At 33.7% G+C, this 26373-nt stretch overlaps 1 protein-coding gene across 4 annotated transcripts in view; it reads right to left on the reverse strand.

The window, feature by feature from the left end:
- The window catches only part of LOC120779451 (transcriptional regulator ovo), a 125705-nt gene that overhangs the window by 96522 nt on the left and 2810 nt on the right, over positions 1-26373 (reverse strand). For 2 of the 4 annotated variants that reach the window (XM_040111705.1, XM_040111702.1), the window contains exon 2: positions 12597-12674. In XM_040111705.1, the coding sequence (XP_039967639.1) occupies positions 12597-12674 (78 nt within the window). Of the gene's footprint in view, positions 1-12572; positions 12675-26373 lie in introns of all 4 variants that reach the window. The other 2 variants (XM_040111704.1, XM_040111703.1) reach the window with 1 other exon arrangement.

Genomic DNA, 26373 nt, shown 5'->3' on the forward strand with positions numbered 1-26373 from the left:
ACGATGTGATATACATTATGGTGGGTAAAACCCCAATTTTTTCCGCTTGGTACTGTGCAAAATATGTTTTTAGACATCTCTAAAAAAGCCTCTCCAAGTAAGAGCTTTTAATTGTAACAGGAATGTCTTCCGCCTTACAGTTTTCTATTTTTTTTTTCTTTTTGGCAGATAAAAAAGTGAAATCTCGCTTCCAACTACTTGCAAAAAAAAATATCTCTTTGTAGAAAATTGATTGCTCTACAAAAAAGTCCTTTACGATTTTTCGTAAGCCTTACCGTTCAAATGATATGAATGGTTGTAGTTTGGTTATAAAAAATAAATTTTGATTGGCACAACGAACCAGGAGCAGGACGAAGATCAACATCAACACGTCAATAAAATAATAGAATCGGTGTATGAGAAACGACTATTAACAATCAGAGATCTTACTGGCATCGTTGGAATATCGAAAGAATCTGTGAAAACCATTTTGAAGCATCTTTTGGGCCTAAGAAAAGTGAAAGCACGATTGGTTCCGAAATTACAATATTTTTACGTCTGTGAAACAATGCTTTCCGATTTCCGTGTTACTTCTGGTTATTCAGCAAACTCAAACGATTGCCGGGGAAAACGTTTCGAGTAAATTGAAGACAGTAAACGTGAATCCCTACGCGCTTTGAAGATTATTCCGGAAATTGACTTTAACAACTGTCTTGGGGATTGGAAGACTTTGAAATATGTATGTTGGAGCCAAGTGGGGCTACTTTGAGGGGGATGACATAGATTTTGAAGAATAAATTAAGATTTTTTAAATTATGCCTCATAGTAGTACATATCGGGTGATTTTTTAAGAGCTTGATAACTTTTTTTTAAAAAAAAACGCATAAAATTTGCAAAATCTCATCGGTTCTTTATTTGAAACGTTAGATTGGTTCATGACATTTACTTTTTGAAGATAATTTCATTTAAATGTTGACCGCGGCTGCGTCTTAGGTGGTCCATTCGGAAAGTCCAATTTTGGGCAACTTTTTCGAGCATTTCGGCCGGAATAGCCCGAATTTCTTCGGAAATGTTGTCTTCCAAAGCTGGAATAGTTGCTGGCTTATTTCTGTAGACTTTAGACTTGACGTAGCCCCACAAAAAATAGTCTAAAGGCGTTAAATCGCATGATCTTGGTAGCCAACTTACGGGTCCATTTCTTGAGATGAATTGTTCTCCGAAGTTTTCCCTCAAAATGGCCATAGAATCGCGAGCTGTGTGGCATGTAGCGCCATCTTGTTGAAACCACATGAGTCAACATTTAAATGAAATTATCTTCAAAAAGTAAATGTCATGAACCAATCTAACGTTTCAAATAAAGAACCGATGAGATTTTGCAAATTTTATGCGTTTTTTTTTTTTTAAAAGTTATCAAGCTCTTAAAAAATCACCCGATACATACATTCATATGTACGTATGCTGTCACGAAATTTGACAATATGTCGTTAGGAAATTTGGCACAGAATATTATCCGAAGCATTACTATAATCTCCAAAGAAGTTGTTCAGATCGAACAACTGTAGCATGTAGCTGCCATACAAACTTGATTATTGACAAAAACAACGTTTAAATATCTGAAGAAATTTTGTAGATTGAACTTTTATGGCATATATGTATGTGTGTAGCTGCCATACAAAATATACAATCAAAATCGAGTTCCTGTATGGAAACATTACTATTTGCTATGATATAAAAATCAAGTTAAATTTATTTTTATATCTTTTTATCCGGTGCAATGCAACGGAAAATGTTCCTTTAAGTTAGAATCTTCCAATTTCAAACAATATATGTACATGGTATTCTAAAAGTTATGAAGAATCGATTGGTACTAACTATATATTATAGCTTTAACTTTCATACATTACTTCAAATAGCTGCTCAATTTAGAAATATACATACATACATTATATAAATTTGGAGAGTCGGATGTTAATGCGGATATATCACTAGAAAATAAAGAATGAAATTAACAAATTCCTTTTATGTTGTATACAATACAGACTCAAATATACCAATTTTTGTGAGGGGGAACCGAAATAAGTTCGAATGTGCATTTGCGGGGCGTTAGACTTAATGATATTATTAATCATTATAGTTATCGCGATGACATTTTACAGAACTATGCAAAATAAACATTCTACGTTGTCCTGACCTTCAATGGACGCCTTTTTGGCCTGAGCGAGAGATTGTGTCATAAACGCATCATCTCTGTTTTTGTCTTACTAACCTGATTTACAAATTTGTCAAAGTTTTATGGCCTCGAGAATCCAGATTTGGGGCATACTCTACATAACTTCTATGTATTGTAACTAAAGATAACGAATTAGTAAATGAATTAAATTTAGATATTTCTAAAACTGAATAAAAAGATACGCAACATGCATATGCATTGCATTTTATGGAACAAACCACCGCGTTACATATATCATACAAGTAAATACATACATATGTATGCATATATTTAAAACCGCCAACGCCGTCTTTACGTGCCTTTACCATATTCCCTTATTTATGTGTTAGTAATATCACAAGTATGTTCATATGCATACATATGTACATATATAAACGCTGATTAAAGTAAATTTCATTATAAATACGTTAAGTCGCATTAGAAAAAACGTTTGCCTGCTGCTGCACGTATGAAAACAATTGTATATATTTTCCTATTATATATGTATGTACTTATTCTTTTTTTGCACGCATTAGTGTGAATGTATAGTTGGTTCGGTTCCAGCATTTTCTAGATGGACGCAAGGCAGAGAAGACAATTATTCTTGCGTATCCTACTTGGTGTATTGAGATAGTTCGCAGAAAAAAACGAAAAAAAAACTTTGTAAATATGAAGGTGGTAGTAAAAACAGTAACAAAATGCAATGAGAAAAGGTATAAAGAGTGAGTCGTTAAAACAAAAAATAGGTACTGTAGGGTTGGAAATGCAGCTCACGGTGAGTTGGTTACCGTCTCAGCAATATCTGACGGTCGACCAATCATCCAGCACATAGTTGTGCACTGAAAGGTGATTGTCCATCATCCAACTGCAGTAGTTGCAGATTATTTGCTTCGACTTTCTTTCTGCTTCTAAAGGGGTAAGTTTCAGTAATATTTTGTTCATCTCTGATTGGATTTTTTTTCGCCCGAGCGAATACGTATACCATCGGCGGAGCTTTAAAATATTATAGTTACTCTCGCTGTTCAAAGAGAAAAGTTTTATGGCTCATTCTCTTTTGGTGTTGCCGTTCACATTCTCACAGAGCAACTACCTTCAGGTAGTTTTCTGATATTCTTTTTCATATTCATTTCTCAAACTTTGTTCACTACGCTTACGCGGCATTCAAAAATATTTTAGTATTATCAGTACAAATATAAGTGGTCAATTGAAAAGTCACCGGCGTACCATTGTGAACCAATTTTTTGGCATATTGCGTTTTTTTTAATCAACATAGGTCCCTTCAATAGTGATACGCTGATTATAGCGACACTCCAACTTTTCGATACAATTTTTGTAATATGATTTATCCTTTGCTTCAAAATAGGCATCAGTTTCGGGGATTATCTTTTAAATCAACGAAAATTTCTTCCCAGCGAACATTCTTTTAAGATCTGAGTACAGGAATAGTCGCGGGGGCCAGATATGGAGAAAACGGTGGATGCGGAAGCAATTCGAAGCCCAATTCATGGATTTTTTGTGATCATTGTGATTTGTGATACGGCGCTTTGCCTTGGTGAAACAGCCATTTCTTGTTTTCAAATTCGGCCGTTTTTCTGCGATTTCCTCCTTCAAACGGTCCAATAGTCGCTGTTGATGGTTCTTCCTTTCTCCAGGTAGTCAATAAAAATTATTCCATGCTCATCCCAAAATACCGACGCCATAACCTTCACAGCCGACTGTTGCGTTTGTCGACGTTTTGGAGCGGGCTCATTGTGTGCAGTCCACTCGGATAACTGTCGATTGAACTTCGGAGTGAATTGCCACATCTTTCATCCGTTCTTACATATCAATGCGAAAACTCGGGCTTATTTCGCTTGGACATTTCCACACACTGCTCCGAATCATCAACTCGTCGTTGTTTTTGGTCAAAAGTAAACTCCGCGGTCATCAAAAATTATTTTGTGGACGTGTTTGATGTTTTCTTTGGTAACAACGTGTTTTGGCTGTCCACTGCGTTCACTGTCCTCGGTACTCATTTTTATTGTTTCTTCAACTGCATATTTTCAAAAATCTTTTATCCATTTTTTCACAGTAACTCAAAATGATATAATTCACAAATACACGATCTGACATGTGACAAATTTATACATGCGCCTTTTGAAAGTTAGGTATAATTAATATGGATTTATTTCTAGTAGTGCCACTTATGCGTCAGGCAGGAGACTTTTCAATTGACCTGTTAGTATTGAATAAACTAATGTAAAATATAAATAACTAAAATAAATACTTAACTTTTGAGCAACGAATTTAGACGAATAAGAACGCAATGGGCGTTCAACTGGGATTCATTTCCATAAACTTTGATTTGTTTCAATAAAATGTTGCGTTATCTGAACGCAGTATAATAAAACTGTAAAGTGAACAAAAAATATATAAACTTACCCAAAATAAAAAGGTTTCAATGAAGTAAAACAATAAAATTAAAGAAAAAAATATTTTTATTACAATTTCACTTAATGGTACAATACATAACAAGTTCGAAGAAATTAAAAATGCACGCTTTACCTGCACATATGTATGTATGTATGTACATTAGAGTGATTCAAAAAAAAATTTTTTCGTTTCGTACTCGGAAAAATAGGTTTCTAGACGCCTCTAAGAAAGCCTCTCCAAACATGAGTTTTTAATTGTAACGGGAAGGTCCTCCTACATACAGTTTTTTATTCCAACTACTTGAAAAAATATCTTGTTTCTTAGATTTTGTGGGAAATTGAATGCTCTACAAAAAAGGTCTACTATGATTTTTTCGCAAACCCGAACGTTTAAAAGATATTAACAGTTAAAATTTGATTATTTTTGGGAAAATTTTTTATTTCTTACGAATTTTATAATTCAATGAAAAAAAATTGTTATGAATGATGAAACTCATAATTTTGTAGGAAATTTACTGCTCTATAAAAATGGTCTCTGATGATTTTTCGATTAAGTTAAGCGTTTACGAGATATTCATCGTCAAACATCAATGCATATTAAGGAGGATCAAAAAAAAAAAAATTTTTTTTCGTTTGATACTCTAAAAAATAGGTTCCTAGACACCTCTAAGAAAGCCTCTCCAAAAACCTTATTCATAATGATTTTTTTCATTGAGTTATAAACTTCATAAGAAATAAAAAATTTTCTCAAAAATAATCAAACTTCAACCGTTAATATCTTTTAAACGGTTGGGTTTACGAAAAAATCATAGTAGATCTTTTTTGTAGAGCATTCAATTTCCTACAAAATCCAAGGAACGAGATATTTTTTCAAGTAGTTGGAAGCGAGATATAAATTTTTCAATCTGATAATAAGAAAAAATAGAAAACTGTATGTAGGAGAATTAAAAACTCATGTTTGGAGAGGCTTTCTTAGAGGTGTCTAAGAGCCTAACGGCACTTTTGTAGAATGAACAATTCTGAGAAATATGCGTCTAAAGTCAAAGCGATGCCATAAAATACCTCTGATCTGTAGGAATTCAAAGATAAAAACTCACGATTGTAGTGTATTTTCTATGGACAATTTTTACAGGCCAGGTCCAGTTCTTAATGTTAATATTTTGGGCTAAAATTTTCAGGGAATTTTTTTTGGGTATTTCCAAGAAAATTTCGTGACGGGACTGAAAAAAATTAATCTTATATATAAAAATGAAACCGTTTTCGTTGTCACGGCATCACGCGTGAATGGCTGAACCGATTTGGGTGATTGTTTTGTTGTTGTATTTGTTATTATTAGGAGAAGGTTCTTATGTAAGAAAAAATTACGAAAGTTGCCGGAAAACCCCTAAAAACAGCCCTTTTCTTTTTCCCATACAAACGTTTTATTTTATATTATACATACATATGTACATATGTAAAGTAAAAATGATTGCGGAACGACGGCGGAACCAATCTTCATGAAATCAGAAGTTGTTCGCTGTGGATCTGGAAAGGGTTAGATATAAAACAAAAAGTGACTTTTCATACAATCCGTTTTTGTTTTGTTTTTCAATATTTTGTTCTGTAAATTATTTGAATCTTTCAATTTCGGTCGCTTGATTTTTTATTCCGGCTATTTAAAAGAAAAATTATTGAAAATTGTTCAGTGAAAACTTTATGTGTGTTTCAAACGAAGTGATCAATTACAGATTGAAATTTGTTACGAGGCAACGAAGACTTATATCGGTCGGCGTTCTTTTTGCCATCAACGTATCAACATGAACTACGTACATGAGACTCCCAGGATTCGATGACATATGTGTGGAATTATGGATCGCTGTCAATCAGCAAGCGATCATCACGATAATACAGTAAGATTTTTCAAACAACAGCTACGATATTTGATGGACTTTATCTTGAAGCCAACGTATGTATATTTTTTTTTTCTTTTTCGTTGGAGTGTTTTTTTACGTGGCGGGTCCCAAACCCAGCGCACAACCCTATGTAAGGGATGTTTCGCCTTCGAACGGATGTTCTTAGGCTACCCAGAAGATACTTGGTCAAAGACCGGAAGTAGTGAGCTGCTTGAGCCATATGTAAAAGAATCGTTTCTGGCCACTCCCAAGTGAATGGCGATCAGAGAACTTTCCTCAATTGCGTGAACTTCTACACATGACTCCATCCTAAGTGTGCTATGCCCAATCCATAAAAAAAGAAGACCCCACAATCTGCGCCAACTACCGTGGGATTAGCCTCCTCAACATCGCATATAAGGTTCTATCGAGCGTATTGTGTGAAAGATTAAAGCCCACCGTCAACAAACTAATTGGACCTTATCAGTGTGGCTTCAGACCTGGAAAATCAACAACTGACCAGATATTCACCATGCGCCAAATCTTGGAAAATACCCGTGAAAGAAGAATCGACACACACCACCTCTTCGTCGATTTCAAAGCTGCTTTCGACAGCACGAAAAGATGCTGCTTTTATGCCGCGATGTCTGAATTTGGTATCCCCGCGAAACTAATACGGCTGTGTAAACTGACGTTGAGTAACACCAAAAGCTCCGTCAGGATCGGGAAGGACCTCTCCGAGTCGTTCGATACCAAACGAGAGTTTCAGACAAGGCGATTCCCTATCGTGCGACTTTTTCAACCTGCTTTGGAGAAAATAGTTCGAGCTACAGCTGTTGGCGTATGCCGATGATATTGATATCATCGGCCTCAACACCCGCGCCGTTAGTTCTGCTTTCTCCAGGCTGGACAAGGAAGCATAGAAAATGGGTCTGGCAGTGAACGAGGGCAAAACGAAATATCTCCTGTCATCAAACAAACAGTCGTCGCACTCGCGACTTGGCTCTCACGTCACTGTTGACAGTCATAACTTTTAAGTTGTAGATAATTTCGTCTATCTTGGAACCAGCGTAAACACCACCAACAATGTCTGCCTGGAAATCCAACGCAGGATTGCTCGTGCCAACAGGTGCTACTTCGGACTGAGTAGGCAATTGAAAAGTAAAGTCCTCTCTTGACGTACAAAAGCTAAACTCTACAAGTCGCTCATAATTCCCGTCCTGCTATATGGTGCAGAGGCTTGGGCGATGACAGCAACCGATGAGTCGACGTTACGAGTTTTCGAGAGAAAAATTCTGCGAAAGATTTATGGTCCTTTGCGCATTGGCTATGGCGAATATCGCATTCGATGGAACGATGAGCTGTACGAGATATACGACGACATTGACATAGTTCAGGGAATTAAAAGACAGTGGCTACGCTGGCTAGGTCATGTTGTCCGGATGGATGAAAACACTCCAGCTCTGTAAGTATTCGACGCAATGCCCGCCGGGGGAAGCAGAGGAAGAGGAAGACCTCCACTCCGTTGGAAGGACCAAGTGGAGAAGGACCTGGCTTCGCTTGGAATATCCAATTGGCGCCACGTAGCGAAAAGAAGAATCGACTGGCGCGCTGTTGTTAACTCGGCTATAATCGCGTAAGCGGTGTCTACGCCAATTAAGAAGAAGAAGAACGTATGTATATACAAGTATGGTGCAGTCAGATGCTGGATGTACTCTGTTGAGTTGCAAAAACCAAGATCACCACCCAGATCAAATTGATGAAATCATTTCTGTGGAAATTCCTCATGCAGAGAAATATCCATTATTCTACGAAGTGATGAAAACCAACATAATGTGCATCCTTGCGGACACCACAATCCCACTTGCAATAAATGCACGAAATACTATCCACGTGGTTTTCTTTCGGAAACGCAAACTGGAAATGATGGATATCCACTCTATCGTTGTAGCTCATCAGTCGACAATGGCATGACATTTACCATTCAACTTAGAGTAGTGAATATCGAAGACGATAACATATGGATCGTACCACATTCGCCACTATTGTCTAATTCACATTCAAAACTCATGCCAATGTTTGATATTGTAGTTTGGTGAAGTTGAATTTTCCGAAAGTTCCACCTCCTTTTTGTCAATTCACTTCAAGGAAATATGAACTCATCACGAATGTTTATGCCAAATTGTCGTAACTACGATTGCATGGGTTTTCCCGAGTTCCCCATCTTCTCTGTACATTTACGCACCGGAATAGAAACCAAAAAATGTTGCTTATCAAACTGCGTGACATTGAAAAAAATTTAGAAAAATCGAAAATAAATGATTTTTAACACAACGTAAATTCAACTTTTTTTTTCATTTCAAAACACATAATTTCACGCAGGACAACGAATGCGTTGTTACGGCATCACGCGTGAATGGCTGAACCGATTTGGCTGACTTTTGTTTGTACTTTTCTAATAAATACTATGTACACGGTTCTTATGGAAAAAAATATTAAGAAAATCTCTCAGAAAGATTGAAAAATATACATTTCATTTTGCATATTTAAAAAAACGCGCGTAACAAATGTAAACGAAATTCAATTTAAATGTCAACGTCATTCAATTAAAAAAAAATTGTGGTAATCTGTTTTCATGTAAATTTTATTAAGTTTTTGATAAAGTTCGTTTTGTTTTAAAGCTAAGAAGTTTTTTGTTTGCTAATAAGTGTTATTGATCACGGTAAGTCAAATTCACTTTATATCGATTTTTGGTAACTTTTGCTGACTACACAATATTACAATTTGGTATACATGGTTAAACAGAAAAATATGAGATCAATTTATTTTCAGTTGGATTTTCGTTTTTAACAATGCCACCAACCAGACGTACAAACAAAGATCAAATTGATGAAATCATTTCTGCGGAAATTCCTGATGTAGAGAAAGATCCAGTATTAAACGAAGTGATGAAAACTAATATGGTTTATGGACCTTGCGGACACCACAATCCCACTTTGGTTTGTATGTCTGACAACAAATGCACGAAACACTATCCACTTGCTTGCAAACTGGAAATGATGGATATCCACTCTATCGTCGTAGCTCATCAGACGACCATACAACTTAGAGTAGTGAATATCGAAGTTGACAACTTATGGATCGTACTATATTCTCCAGTGTTGTCTAATTCACATTCAAAACTCATATCAATATTGGTCTTGAACGATACGGTCGATACGTGAATTGCAATAAAGCGCTTTGTTGGGTATTTACTTTTGCAATTCATGAACGTTTTTCGACTGTTGTGCGTCTCGCAGTTCATTTGGAGAGTGTTTTTCAACCCAGAGAATACAGTACACCCAGCGGAAACACCTCCAACACCAAAATTTACATTGACGAGTTTTTTCTCAACTTGCGTCAGTGATTCGTTTGCGAGCACATTACTCTATTCGGAAATGCCTTGATATTATACATGGAATGCATCGACGAAGAAATAGTTACGTAGAAAGCAAGGCCAACCAGTAGATTGATCTCCAGGTGTGTTCTCAACTAATTCCTTAGGACGAGTTTACATAATCCACCCGAAAAACGACGATTGCTAATACCTTCGGTTGCTATTGATATTTCCAACGTAAATTCAACTTTCTTTTCATTTCAAAACACATAATTTCACGCAGGTCAACGTATGCGGGGTCAGCTAGTAGTTAAAAAAACACCCTAATGTGCATATATACAAAAAAATGCGAAATTCGTGGAAAAATAAGGTTTAGAGCGCCGTACTATGTACCTCGCCGGTGGGAGGTGCATTTTGCACTTTTGTAGAGTGTTCAATTCTGAGGAATGCAAGTATGTATCTAAAGTCAAAGCGATGCCATAAAATGCCTCTGAGCTATAGAGATTTAAAGATAAAAAATCACGATTGTCGTGTTTTCAATGGAAATTTGTACATGGTTGGTCCAGTCCTTAATGTTAAAGTAAGGGTTCAACTTTTCAGGGAATTTTTTTAGAGCATTTCCAAGGAAATTTCATGACGGGATTGAAAAAAATTAATAGTTAAAAAAAACACCCTAATGTATATAAGTTATTGATTATGTACTGCCAAAGTTCTGAGTTCAGACCAACTAAAATATTATTTTATGTCTACTCTGTTTAATAGTATCTAATTTCCAATCTTTATAAACTTCGTAACTGTGTTTTTGCTCTTCAACAGCAGCGGTTTTTGGCACTTTCAATTAAGGATATAGATGGCTTCTATATCCTATGCATTTAGTCAAAAATTATACATTTAAAATGTTTTATGAGAACTGTTGCACTCTTGAAATTTCTGAACTTCTTTTGTATTGGCTTATAGTATTTACATATGTATGTACATACATATGTAATTAACATTTCCAAAAAAATGGTTCTTTTGTGAAATTAAAATATGTTAATAACGCGATTTTGGATGCAATAATAAAACAAAAAATATTGATTACAGAATTCGGATTTATGTTGGCCGACGTATTTTATGTTAACTAAATTTTTCAAAACAAGAAAAAACATTAATTTCATCTGCACCGGAATACCCTTCACTTTCTTCTAACAACTGTATGTACAACTAATGTTGGCAACGTAACCGACCGAAGGTTTATATTCAATATTTTCCCAGTTCTTTCTAGTTGTTTGATATATGTAAATAACCCTTAAGTCGAATTGAGGTTACTTATGTATTAAAAAAAAGTTTTCCGAAAAGTATTTGATTTCGATCATTCAGTTTGTATGCCAGCGATCTGAAGAAATCGTTCGAATTTTTTTAGCATTGTCTTTAATAATAATTATTGTAAAATTTCGTGAAGATATCTTGGTAAACAAAACTTACTTTTTATCGGGAAGTTTTTGTGGCAGCTAATGCATAGCAGTGCTCCGATTCGAATTCGGTAAATTAGCCGCATCTCGGAGGAAAAGGGGCGTGTGCAAAATTTCACACCGATATCTCAAAAACTGAGGAACTATTTCGCGTAATTACAGACAGACAGATATTGCTTAATCGACTCATTCGTCACATTGATCTTTTTTATATACATATGTATTAGGGTGTGTCATTCTGAGGCAACCTTTTTCTTTTCAACTGAAAAACAGGCTAAAAACTTTCGAAAATGTGAAAAAAGTCTCTCAAAAGATGAGCTCTTAATACATATTAATATTAAGAGGTGCCTGTTTCAAATTTTCTATTTTCCATACAAATGGCATGGAAAAAAAATCATTTTATTTGAAATCGATTATTTTACGAGAAAACTCGATTCTCGAGTAGAATCGGAATCGAGTTTACCATCCCTACTGGCAGCCATCACGTGCACATATAATAACCTCCGCACAATAACCACCACAAAAAAAAAAATTTTTTTCCATGTTATTTATATGGAAAACAGAAAATTTGAAACAGACACCTCTTAATATTAATATTAAGAGCTCATCTTTTGAGTGACTTTCTTTTTTACATTTTCGAAAGTTTTTAACCTGTTTTTCAGTTGAAAAAAGAAGGTTGACTCAAAATGACACACCCTAATATGTATGTATGTATATTTTATGAGGGCTCCGATGTATTACAAATGGCGTGATAAATCTTTCAGGAAATAAAAAAATCTGTCAACCCATTTCAAATCTGGGTGTATAATTATGTACATCACATATATACATACATATATAAAATAAAATGTTCAATTTATAGTAACTTCGCTAAGTGGTAAGTTTTTAATGGTAATTATGATATGTTTACACCTATGTATATGTATGTAGATAATTTCGTGAGATGTGTGCATGTAACCTTCCAAGCATTAAGGACAAGCTTTCAGCTAATAATTGTTTTGTTAAATTTGTAACCATAAGAGTTATTCTTAAATTTTGCGAACTTTCTTATTTATGGTTTAAAAGTGTGATTGCCCCATAAAACTCGCATACACCTACGGTGGTCACCGAAAAACTTGTACTTTAAGTTTGAACTGGTTTTTTGTGTTAATAACGTGTGTTACTTCACTCTTAAAATTAAAATAAACAAATCTGAGAGTGCGTATGTTTCAATGCAAGGGGTGAATTTGTTTGTGTTTAGTGAGTGCGTGTCTTTAGCGTGGAAGAGTACTATACACAACGGAAGAGATGCCAACTCACACGTTGCAGGGTCGACCAACATTCTTCTAAAGTACGTTCACTGATGGCGGCTGCGCTGTTCGACCGGGATAATTGCAGCTTTTTTTGTTGTACCCAAAATATTTGTCATCGTTGTTGTTGCGACATTGTTGATTGAAGATGGAAAATGTTTAAATTGTGTTGCACAGATGTTCGTCAATTTTCAGTCGACAGATATGAAAAGCAAAAATAGAACTGTTAGATTTAATTGCAATGATAATTAAATTTATTATAAAAATGTTTACTCAATCTACATACAATTAAAAGTTCACGCAACCAAAAAAAAAGAAAACAAATCACAAATAACACCATTTAAGTCATTTAAAACTAAAGCATTCCAGCGTCTACCAACAGAGAAGGAATGAGTTTGGGTAGTCAGAATTTTCAGAAAACCGATTCTTTACATATTCTTAAAGTACAGTTTTCAATGAAATTGAAATGCCTTGTAGTTTCCAATGAAATTTGTACAGCTCTTTTAAAACATGAAAAATACATATGTGCCTGATCGAAGGATTTTTAATTTCGTGTTTTTAAACATTTAACTGTTGGGTTTCCCCGAAAATTTAAAAAAAAAAATTTGTTAATCAGAAAAAAAGATTTGAGTTTTTATTTTTATTTGAAGAATATCGTTAAACTGAGGATGGGCGTAGGGACACAAATATTTTTACTTATATCTTTCCAGTTACAATAGAACAATATTCAGTGGAACAAATGTTTATTATTTTAAATATAATAAATAATAATAGTGAAAATAATAGTCGTAGACAAGTAAAAATTATTAGAAGAATACAAAACGAATGCTGTATTAGTAACGTCATAAAACTATATTTAATTAAAATTGTAGCTATATGATTAATACACAATTGCTATACAATCATTTCGCTTCATACTCTATTATTAATTATTTTATATATTGTATATTAGCTCACACCGTGCACCGTAAAAGAATCGTTAACTGAAACGCCTTTGAGCCATTGGCGCTGTTAAAACGTATACACAAATACATAGTACATACATACATATGGTATATGTAATGTGCATAAAGTATAATATAACCTCCTAAATATTTGTTTTCTTATACAAATATGTATGTATTTCAGCATTAGTTGCATAGTTGTTTTACTCGTTCCAAGAAAATTCTCACTTTTTTCCTAACCTATGTAAAAATCGTCCATATAAATCGCTAAAAATATTATATGTAAATATGTTATTTATTTATTCATAATGAAAACTGTAACTTGCCAAACTATAAGTCCTAAAGCGGTCAATCAATGCAAAAGTTTCGGTTTGAAAAGGAAAATGCCTGTTTTTAATTTATTAAATTTCATAAAAATAAATTTTGTATGCGGAATGGTTTCTAAAATTTCGCTTGGGTATTAAACAACTTTTTTGCTTGTTTATTTACATATTTATTTTCATGGCATGTACATATATGGGATAATTGCTGTTTATCACTTTTGGCTACTTAACAAATGTAGTTATTTCAGCTATTCGAATATTTAATAGTCAAGTAAGTTAAATAATTACCGAATTTTCTTACATTTTTTAAATACTAAATAATTAAAATGAAAGAGAGTGAAACATAAAATAAACCAGTAAAAATTTGTTAGAAAAATTTACTAATTATCGTAACAAAACAATTACATCATGTTCTTCTTCACACTCAAGAGTCATTTTTCTTAGTCTTAATTTTTGCGTTTTATCGTTACTGACTTTTGTTACAAAATTTTTCGTTACAGATTTCGTTGGTTGCCGCGCTTTTAGTTAAAATTTGTTAAAATAATTTTGCTGAGGATGTCTCTTATAGAACTTCGTTTTTGGTTGGTTCATAAAATATAGTATTGTTTTGGTAGTTTTGTTTGAATTATTTCATGGACATTTAATTATTTGATTGGATTGGTTTAATTGTCATTTGTTGTTTAAAACTTTTTAACATAACTTTGGAATCACTGAAATATTTATACCTTCTGTATAAAAATTTTAAGTTAGGTTGAAAATAAATACAATTTGTTAGATATTTCGCATTAACTACCAATTTTTCTTTATGTGTTGAGTATTTTTTTAGTTCTGATTTTTTCTTATTTTGTTTTAATGAATGATTTATCAACACAAAAGAAAATAATACAATAAAAATGTGCATAATGTATCCTATTTCTCTTTGTTTGTTTAAATACATTCTATTATTTAATTTTGTTCACATTTTTTTAAATCTCAGTTGTACATGATAATTTCACTTGAAAAGTTGCGAGTCCTACAAGCTACTGGTAATAAATAAGCATTGATGAAACAGCAGAGACCAAACAGACTGGTAAAAATAAGCATAGATTAAATAGACAGAGATCATACCACTTTAATGTTGTAATAAGTAAATTTCTAATATCGAATACTATTTGATAGGTTTGCGTTTTACATACAAATTGTTTGATAAAGGTACAAAACGTAAACATAACGAGCACAGAAGTGGCGAATATAAGATACCATATACTCATATGTATATAGTACACAGCTTAAAGTACTGATCTCATTAACAATGTAAGGATCAATAGATTTTCCTAGTTCAATATCTTGGCTAATCAAAAATGGTTTTAAAATATTTAATATTTTTAATATACTAAGTTAGTTCCAGGTTATTTCGTATACTACAGAGTATCTCTACTAAAGTACTTTTAAGATTCAAAAAGCCCAATAATTCATTAAATGACACGGTTCTATAAAATAAAGCTCTAGATGTGTTAGTAAATTTTAATGTTTTCAACTGCCTAGATTACGAAAGTAATTCGGATGACCTACTCAAAGACAATGATGTCGGCCAAATTCCCAGAAATAGGAAATATGCACACTAAAGTTATTTTCTCAAAATGAACTCAATATTTTAATGTCAGTTAATTTTCAAAGCCGAGTAAGGAAAATTTGAAAGGAGTACTTAATGGTCCGGAATTTCTGAAAGATGTCGATTTTATCAAAGCTAAGATAAAGCAATCATCTGAATAAATTTTCGGATAATTAAGTGTTAAACGAAAATAAAAATTTAAAAATAAAAGAGAACAAATTTTAAAAAAAACCATTTATAGTTTCATGAGCCGTGGGCACATATACATACATATGTCACAAATCGATTTTATGTCTAGGGCAACAGAACCACTGTCGGACCAGTGTTTATGCTGATGGGCATAAGGAAAATGTGTTGAACTCATCAGACTGTCCGCGTTAGATATCTAACATCTGACGGAGGAACACACTTTATAAGAAGAAGAGAGCTGATCCGAGTGTGTACTGCCACGCCCACAAAGTGCCATTAACCGAAAATGTTTAAAACATGATAACTAAGCACCAACTGTCAGCAAAAAACGCCCTCTAATAAGTTTAATGTACATACTTACATACAATATCCTAAACCACTAAAGATAAAAGAACCTAATTCGCCTAGCCTACCCCCGCTCTCCAAATCTCGGTATTATTAAAAATTACTAAAAGCGCGATAAATCAATAACTAAATATACCAGAGACATAAAATTTTACAGCCGAGATAGTATAAAAGAGCTTTATATAGGAGTCGGTGAAAAAATTGGATGATATGCGTGGCCCCGCCCACTTTTAGGTGCAATCACATATCTCGGGACCAGCCTAATTAATTTCGACTAAATTTGTTTCGTGACATTATTCTCACATTTCTATGTCAGAGTGCAAAAATGGGCGAAATCGGACTACAACAACGCCTACTTCCAATATAGCACAATTTTAAATTCCATTTGATTCTTTCAGTTTCCAGTACACAAATCAAGAAGCAGTAAAAATATAATAAAAAATGCCTTTAGAGTATGTCATTTTGTGACCAAAAAATTTACAAATCCAATAAAACTGTTCAAGCAATAGATACCGAATATGTGGACTCCAGTCGTGAGTCTAAAGTTGACTATTGACTGAAAATATCGGTCAATATATGGGATATACAAGTGAAATTTAGAGAGAATCTTTTTGTGATAATAGTATTTCTGTGTATCAAGAATGAATTGAATCGAGTCAACACTTCTCTGAATCCCCATATACGTAGTATAAATATTTTCGAACTACCGGGTGAGTTTATAGTATACTGAATACATCGGCCAATATGTGAATATCACTGAAAATGAAATGTGACAGAAAGTTTTGTCAGCACCTGAAGGAATTTCCCGGTCTTCGACCTTAGCAAGCTGAAAGAGTATAAAATATTTGGTTACACCCGATCTTATCTCTACCTTACATGATGTAAGATGCCTTTCTAATCATTAAATGACTACAGCCTGAGACATGCATTTTTCAACTAGTTATGAACAAAGGTGTTAAGTAATGATTATTTATTTTATTTACTATCGACAAGTATAATATCATAATTTACAGTAAAAAATTTAAAAATAATTATGAGTAATTATTTCAAACTAATTCAAAATAGTCGATGTAATTTCAAATTGTTTTTTCTGTGTGAAAGTAAAGAAATAAAGGAAAATGTTCAGTTACTATTTCGTTTGCCGACAAACTTGGTTTTTCTAAGAATCCATATAATGATAATTAAATTTTTTGTTTATCAATCGCATACCAAAAGCTATCTGTTATCTTTTTTTGGGAAATATTAGTATTGTTTTAACAGTTTACTATTAAATAATTTTTCCGCTATTATCATTAATTGATTGGTGTCATCACGATTATCGGACTCAACTAAGCGTTTGGTTTACCAATTCTACAAAATTTTAATGAAACCGTTATTGCGCCACTGCTTGTGGGATGCATTTGCAAGTGCGTAAGAGTGCTTATACTGTCTGCAGCGACCATGCTTGGGTATACATCATATAATATGCATGTTTAGTAGTTCGAATATACACATAAATAAGGAAAAGGACAAAATCAATCGACATTTGCATTGTTTTGACTGCGTTTTTCTTACGTGCACGCGTCGCTTCTTGCAAATAAGAATAAAGAAAATTAATAAATAAGAAGGACAATCGACAGTGAAGAACATAAAACTGAGCCATGACTTTTTGTAATTTAACTTTCTCTATAATGTTTTATTTTTTACACTTCATCGCCATTTTACATGGCTATGAATGATATTGCTCATTTTGGGGAACTAACGGTGCAACTGCTTATATCCACACTGTGATTTTTGGTAAAAAAATTATTATAATTAATATTTTTATTTTAATATTTTTACAGAGGAAAAGGTTTTTAAATAATACTGAAAAAGTGAAAATTAGTTAATATCAATGAAATAAAGCCAAGAATAAATTTTTTGAAGAGATTTTTCGCTAAATCGAATTTGACAATGTTCGCAATAGAAAATTTCCTGTATAACAAACATACTAATTTCGACTAAACGAGCAGTTAAATCGAAAAAAAGCTGGCGGCCAAAGTCTTCATTTAACTAAAATGAATGCTGAAAAACGCGTGTGCTGAGAAAACTAAAATGGAACTTAAGAATTGCGCATATTTTCGTTAAACTCAAATAAAAAAATGTATAACATATTATAAACTGAATGTACCGGTCGTTTTGAAGCTTGCCTAGCTACATTCAACGCGACTTTGTTGCAACCACAATTTGCTACAACAAAACTACTGCATGATAAACAGCTGTGCGCCTTTGTGGCACAAATCAAGTGATTATTCTATGTACACACATACATACATATATTCTTTTTCTGCACATAAAAACATTTGGAGGATTAAATTTTTTATAATAAACTCTGCGCCTACAAAAGATAAAAAAATGCAAATGCTCTAAAGGTAGAGTATAAAAACCAATGCCAAAGTTTACAAAATTCTATTTTGCAACAAAATTTACACCTACAACGTTCACAAGAAAATACTGTTATCTTATTATGATATGCATGCGAAACATGTTCAGCATAGTAATGTATTTCAAATTTAATTAGACATTTGCACGAAAAAAAATCAAAACGGAGTTGGGGTTAACGAATATGAATTAGAAAGCAAGAGCCTAAAAGTATGCAACGTCTGCCGCATTTTAACATTTAAATGATACAGAAATTCTACTTGCAGGCAGCTTATTTTTTTACTCGTAGTTGCATGTGAGAAGAAATATTTACTTAAAAACTGGTATTTACAGTTATTTGGATATTATTCAAGTGGTTGCCAGCTTGGAATACATAACTTGGAAACTCTTTTTAAATGACGCTGCTGTTCCAAAATTGACTTCAATATACAGCAGCCGTAGCTATTTTAGTGCGCTTAAACTCTAAAAACTATGTATTTAAATGTACCGGAATTCGGAAAGTTATAAATAGCAAACAAATACAATTAAAGTGTGAATCATTTCTTAAATAACTTTCGTGTTTCATTTCGATGTTTCGCTTAAAAAAATGTTTTCGCTTAAGAAAAATTTATACGATTTAAAAAACAATAAAACCCACTCTATGCTATCGAAATTATCTATTTGGCATAATTTTGTGCTTCATTAATAAAACTTAACATATACGTTTTTTTAAATACTTAAGCAATAAACACTGTTATTTGAATTTTGCGGTTTTGTAGTTTCAACGCAGCGAATTAAATATGTTAATTATAAAAGAAAAATTTCACTGAAAAACTAACACGTATCCCGATTTATACAATCACAAGTGATAAAACAAATTATATTGATATTACTTTGTTTTTAATTCTTATTTGAAAAAATTTCTATATTTTGAAATTGAACTTTTTTGGTTTTGTTTTGATTATCAGCAATTCGATTTAATTTGCATTTGTTCATGGCATTGTACACCTAAAATAATTTTCGATGCTTCTTATTCAGTTTTCTTTATTATTCCGATTTATACACGTCTCATATGCGATAATATACTTTTCGCTTTACTTGTATGTATTTATTAACGCGCGCGTGTCCTTTAAGTTGCATGGTTGGCACGAATTTGAAAATCAACTAAGGAAAGAAATTGTGTTTTACTTGCGGCAGAAGATGAACGGGTACTAATACGGCTTTGGCGTTGTTATTGGCTAAGAAATCGTTGCGCGGCTAAAAGAAAACGCTCAAGAAGGTAAACGCAACGCAACGCTTCGAAATAGCAATTTCGTTTTTTATTTCATTTGCGTTCACTTTACTTGGACGAATACTTTGTAAGTATGCCGCTACTGGACCGATTTAAACATGAAGACACCAACTTGGCGGTGACCGCGGCGGCTACGGCAGCGACACTTATGGTGGCTTTGGCGGCGTCGTACCGGGTATGGGGTATAATGTGTTGTTGGCGCGTCGCACTCAACTAAACTGAAATGGGACTACGGGATATGCAACTGTAAAGGCCAATGCTGCCGTTGACGCCAACGCCGACACCATCACCTTTGATTTTAACAATAACCCCTTTAACTATTACGACGGCGTACAAAAAACAAAAAAAATTGACTGCTTACCGTATATGTCTACACCGTGCATTATGCAAAGACGTTGAAAAATTTTCAAATAGATGCTATTTCGCTCTCCGTTGACCCAAACCTTCCGCCCTCAGCAACCTGCCACTCTTTTGTAACGCATTGCAGCTAATGCCGTTAACAGCACCCTTTCCGCAACAGTTTCCGCGAACTTTTTTCATACCAATTTTCTTTGCCAAAGCGTTTCTATCTGATTTTCTTCCGTCTTTTTTGGTGTTTTTTATTTAAGAAGTTTAGCAGTGAAGACTCGACCGACCGACAGAGCTCAAACAACAAGAACTACACCACCATGCTCTCTGCCAGACTGATGCTAACGGCAGTACGTGCGTGTTACCCCTTCAGTGTTGGCAGTTTGAATATGAGTATCCACATCCTTCTGCTGCCGTTAACGTCTAATATCGACGCCGTCGTTGCGTTGACGCTAAGACATCGCTACGTTTTTCTTTCTATTTTCCTTCTTCTAATAAAATAAATACGCAGACCAACAAAACCAATATAGTCTTTGCATGTACTCGTGCTTTTATATAAAAAGTAGAAACTTCTCAAAAACGCTGTTAAATACTACGAATCAACCCGAGTGAATGAGGCGCAGCGCTGTAAATATATTCAAGGAGTCAAGTAAGAATGACACCATAAAAGGGGAAGTCTAAGCTGCATCGCCTGCCTTGGCGCGCCTTAACGCCTTCACTCCTTATTACTAGCCCAAGCATAGTATGCTAGTAGTCGAAGTCGCTTTCGCTGCTGAGAATTTTTCTCTGGCCGATATTACGACGCTTTTTGTTAGTGTTTGTAACTAAGACGAACGCTTTGCTGGTGTGCGTGAGTTCCAATTTTTATCCACAAACCGGTTACTTGCACTTGTGTGTGTCATCGAGTGTTGATATGGGTACATGTATACTTATACGTACGTAATAGTGAGTGCCTTCTTGTACTTTTAACAGGGAGTTCGTTTTTTACTTTATATACTTATATATGTACAGACTACCCCGCGGGCACATGCGTTTGTATATGGTAGTTACATGAATTTTCTTTGAGCTTAGCCTAACTTTCCAACAATGCCGAAACCACCACCATCACTATTATTTCCACCGCAACCATTGTAACCTCAACTACTCTTACAACAATTGAGGTATACGGCACTAAGGCTTTCCTTTTTCTTCACTCTACGTTTTTTTTTTGTGCGAGTTTTTACTGTGTTTTGCACAGAGTTCCCCTCTTTGAATTTTTAACAATTGCTTCTATATTATTATTGTTTGTTTTTTTCTTTCATATTAAAATTTTTACTATTTCACCCTTCCCATACTTTTTTAGTTACTTCTTCGCTATTGGGACATATCGCATTCGTGGTGGGTTTATTTGCCCTTTCTCATCTAACTAACGGTCACTAAAATTACTAAATGTTAATAGGCACACATAGCTTATTCGTGCTGCTTGTGCTACTTCTTTGACGTAATTACACTTAACTACATTAAGGGAAACTGTGTTGAAAATGGAGGTAGCACGAAACTAAGCTATATATTCTGGATATCGCGGAGAATTCTTCCAAATTGACCATTGAGTGCCAGTGCTCAAGTTTTCAATTATACACTCAGAGTAATGTTAATCAGAAGTAGTATAGGATATACATAGTTATGCAACCTGTTAGTCACCAGAATGAACTGAACTCAAGACTGATATTGTACTAGAAAATATTGTTGTACCACAAATTGGAAGATGATAATGTTCAAAACTTAACTGTATGAAGCTATGTTTAAGCAGTTGGTTATAGCGTTTCCATCGAATTTGGTTTTTTAGCATCAAAAAAAAACATCTCTGAAGTAATTTGGGGGAATGTTGGATAAAATTCTGGATCAATTCCAGTTACGTAGAACTGACTGTGGTGGGAACGTAAATTCGTCGGACTTGACGCAAATCGACTAAAGTCGTTGCGTTTTTTAAGCGAAACATTTGTTAACCGTTTTATTTGAACATCATACCTGTAGAACATGTTCCAGTGCTTGTCGATTATATTGAACCGACTGCTGTCGGTTCAGTCTAAGGAAGACGCTTTCATTATAGCGATATTTCTAAAATAATCTTATTTCTATATATTCCAATACAGAAAATATGTGCCGCTTCTCCTTGTATGTATACATATATGTATATGTATATGTCCAAATGTTGTTGAACACTAACCTAACGCAACTTAGGGTTGATTTTTGGAACGAAAGCGTGTCGCTGTATGGTCAAAGGGCGCCAGAAATAAGCTTAAACGACTAAAATGCATTCGTACGCTCTACATGTGTGTACAGTTAGACATTACAATTGTACGTGTATGCATGTTGGTAAACTTCGGCACACAACGAGTCCACAAATATCTGTAGTAAGATTTTTAGTACGTGTAAATGTCAAAAATTAGCAAAGAGCTAATAAAAAATAATTCACTGTAGCCCCTTCGGATGCGGCATAAAACTCAATAGCTTACTTTCTCCGTCAGCGTAGTTTAAGTAAATACATATGTAAGTATTTCACTTCGAAAGTTTTATAATGATCAGGAATGTTGCTCTCTTTTGATAGTTTCCGATGTAGCAATAACTTTTGCGGTGTCTCTTTTAGAAAAAAAGTGGCTATTGTTGTACAGTTAAGTTAAATACACAAGGACTTTAAATTCATAACATTAACATATTCTGAGAATATTGACAATAGACCCCAATGGAAATATAATGATCAAGGTTCGATAGCTGATCCAGGGAAGGCAATTGGACTACTATATGTCGTTCTTTGTGAAACCATAAATTTCGCTTTTAAAAGAAAAAAATATGATCTAAGGATCCGAAATCAAATCTTAAAGTGCGTTTTAAAATTTCTTTAAGCTCAACAACAGCAACTTTGGATTACATTATTTTAATAAAACTGATTTTTTACTATATTATAACGCTTTGAGGCAGTGGTGGATTAAGTATTTTGCCGCCCCAGGCCCTGTGTGATTAACCGCCCTTTTTAAAGGATGAAATTTTATTTCTTTGAATCCGTTCATATTATTAAGATATAATATTTATTTCATAAAAGTATGATTGTTAAACAATACAAATAAATATTAACAACATAAATAACAGTCAGTTTTCTTAAACTATAATGTATAACTTAATTTTTAAATATCTTCTTTCTGGCTTTCTTCTGAGCAAAATCATCAATTATGTCGTTGTAATCAATTTCTTGAACTAGTTGGGCTTCAATTGGCAGTAGTGCTAAAGCATTGAGTCTCTCTTGGCCCATACTTGCGCGTAAATACGTTTTGACTCTTTTCAAGGTGGAAAAAGATCTTTCTCCGGAACAGTTCGTAGCCGGAATACTCAAAAAAATACATAGAGCAATGTCTACATTTGGATAAACATTTTGAAGATTTTGAGAATGCAAAAATTGTATATAAATTGTATATCTTTGAGTTGACAGGGCAAATGAATACATTCATTCGCGAAAGTATCGAAATCATCAGAATACTTAGTAACTAATTCATCTGCGCGAATTTTTAATTCATTGGTATCTATTTCATATAAATTGTCCTTAATCCCATAGAAAACCTATGGAACGATTTTAAGATTAAAATTGCGGCTAAAAATTTCTCAAATTTTGAACCTTTATGGGAAGATATTAAAGAAGCTTGGTACTCCATCCCAAAGAAGAGGTGTGAGAAGTTGGTAGAAAGTATGGTACGCAGATGTAATGCCGTAATGCATTTTACAATAATTGCGAATTATTGCTTTAAGCTATAAAAGTTCGTTAATATTCGTCAATATAATTCACAATATTGCGAAAATGAAACATCAATGTTATTAAATTTTTATTTTCTTCAAATTGCTTCTATTTTTCAAAAAATTGGCTATAAAATGAATATATTCATTTATTTGATTCTATAGAAATCATTTTTAAGAATAAAAATTTTTTATATACACACAAAAAGATGAATTTTAAATGAATACTTATATCAATTCATATATGAAACACCGGAATCATTGAAAATAAAATAAGAAAACATTGTGCAATTTTAGAAGCGGCTCACTTGTAAGATTAACTTTACTAAAGATACAACAAGTCAACAGAGCTTTGAAAATTCGTCAGAAAAAGCTTATCAATATTCAATTATTTCTGTTATAAAACATTTTTTTATCAGTATTGCACTCACGAATAAAAAAGTTAATCAGAAAATGAATTACATTCTATTTCATAGAAATTTATTTGTAAATTTATATAAAAAAATCAGAATAAATCCTTAAAATGTATTGTCGTTACATTATATCAGATTTAAAATTTTGACATTCTGAAAAATTTGCCGCCCCCCAAATTGTGCCGCCTTAGGCCCCGGGGGGGGGGGGTCCACCCCAAATATTGTTTCCTTTTTTGAACACAATTTTTTGCTTTAATTTTGCATGATTCAGCGTTGAAAAATATACACAATTCTAAATTTTCACCCTTATTTGATCAACCCCTGATTATTAATCGCGAATTAAAAATTGGTTTGTTCCATCCACAAGATGGCATTCGAAAATAATAATTGTATTATAGTATACTATGATTTTATAATTTATTAACTTAAATAAAGTATACTTTTATTTCTACAACCAAATTAAATCCTCCACCAATGTTTGCTGGGTCAGCTAGAATAAAATCAATCTAGGTAATTGTCCGCTTGGATTAGTTCTTAAGTATAGTTGTTTTTGTGTCTGCGCCGGTTTTATTGTTTCATTATACATTTATGATATATATAATACATGTATTTCTGATTTTTGTTTCCACAATAACAAAAAATAAAAATTCATATGTGCATATGATTTAAAATATTGGGTAGTCGAAAAAAAGTCTTTTCGTATTTCGTCAATAGATGTCGTTGCAGTCGTATATCTCCAATATATTACCAATAATATTCTGTCATACCATATAGTGTTGGAAAGGTGAGATCTTAAGCTCCATTTAACCAACAAACAAAACATAAATTCGGAGAGGTTGAAAAAAGTTACAGCTGTTCAAAAATGAGTTAAAATAATGAAGACATTCGCTATATTTTGAAATTTTTGTATGAAAAAGGAAAGAATGCCACACAAGCCAACAATGATATTTGTGAAGTTCGCGGAGACGATGCTTTATTAGTTCGTGTAGCACAACAATGGCTCGCTCGCTTCCGTTCTGGAAATTTCGATTTGAAAGATGCACCTTGCTCTGGTCGCCCTATCGTTGAAAAAGTCGATGAAATTATGGAAAAGATTGACCAGGACCGTCACATAAGCAGCCATGACATCGCTAAGAAACTTAACATTCATCATCAAACGGTTTTGAACTATTTGAGAAAGGCGGGCTACAAAAAAAACGATGTTTTGGTACCACATGAATTGTCTGTGAAAAAATTTAATGGACCGAATTAACATCTGTGATTCTTTGCTGAAACGAAATGAAATCGAACCATTTCTGAAGCGAATGGTAACAGGAGACGAAAAGTGGATAAAATACGACAATAATGTGCGAAAAAGAACATGTTCCTAGTGTGGTGAAGCTCAACAAATGATCGCAAAGCCAGGATTGACGCCTCGAAAGGTGTTGCTGAGTGTTTAGTGCGATCGGAAAAGAATCATCCACTATGAGCTACTCCAGCCTAGTCGAACGATTGATTCTACATTTTACTGTCAACAACTGATGATATTGAAGCAAGCAATCGAAAAAAACGGCCAGAACTGATTAACAGAAAGGGCTTCGTCTTCCTTCAGGACAAGGCTAGACCACACACATCTTTGATAACTGGGCAGAAACTGGGAGAGCTTGGCTGGGAACTTTTGATGCATCCACCATATAGCCCTGACCACCATCGGACTAACATTTGCTTCGGTCAATGCAGAACTCCTTTCAAGAGAAGCCTTTGAAAATTACTTGTCGCAGTTTTTCGCCGAGAAACCAGAAATGTTCTACACTGATGGAATAATGTCTCTAGCTAGAAATATGGCAAAAAGTGGTAGACCAAAATGATACATATTTGGTTAATTAAAGTTCATTACATATTTAAAAAAAATAAGTTGAGGTTTGATTAGAGATACGAAAAGACTACCCAATATAAAGTCATATTCCACGCGCCTAAACTGTGCATAATATACGAATTTGATAGACGTTTCACTTTGGGGTATATTGAATGATTAAAAAAAGCAATTGATACTATTTTTTTCACATATCCTAGTGAACAAAATTTCGTTTGAGAAATGATAAAAAAAAAAATAAAAAAAATTTCGTCTTCAAACATTCGTATTTTATACATGAGCTGAATATTGAATTTTTATGCAATATATGTTTATGATTTGCAGTTTACTTAAAAATATGCGAAATACGA

Source organism: Bactrocera tryoni, unplaced genomic scaffold (assembly GCF_016617805.1).
Source record: "Bactrocera tryoni isolate S06 unplaced genomic scaffold, CSIRO_BtryS06_freeze2 scaffold_11, whole genome shotgun sequence".
In the NCBI taxonomy this organism is placed as follows: Eukaryota; Metazoa; Arthropoda; class Insecta; order Diptera; family Tephritidae; genus Bactrocera; species Bactrocera tryoni.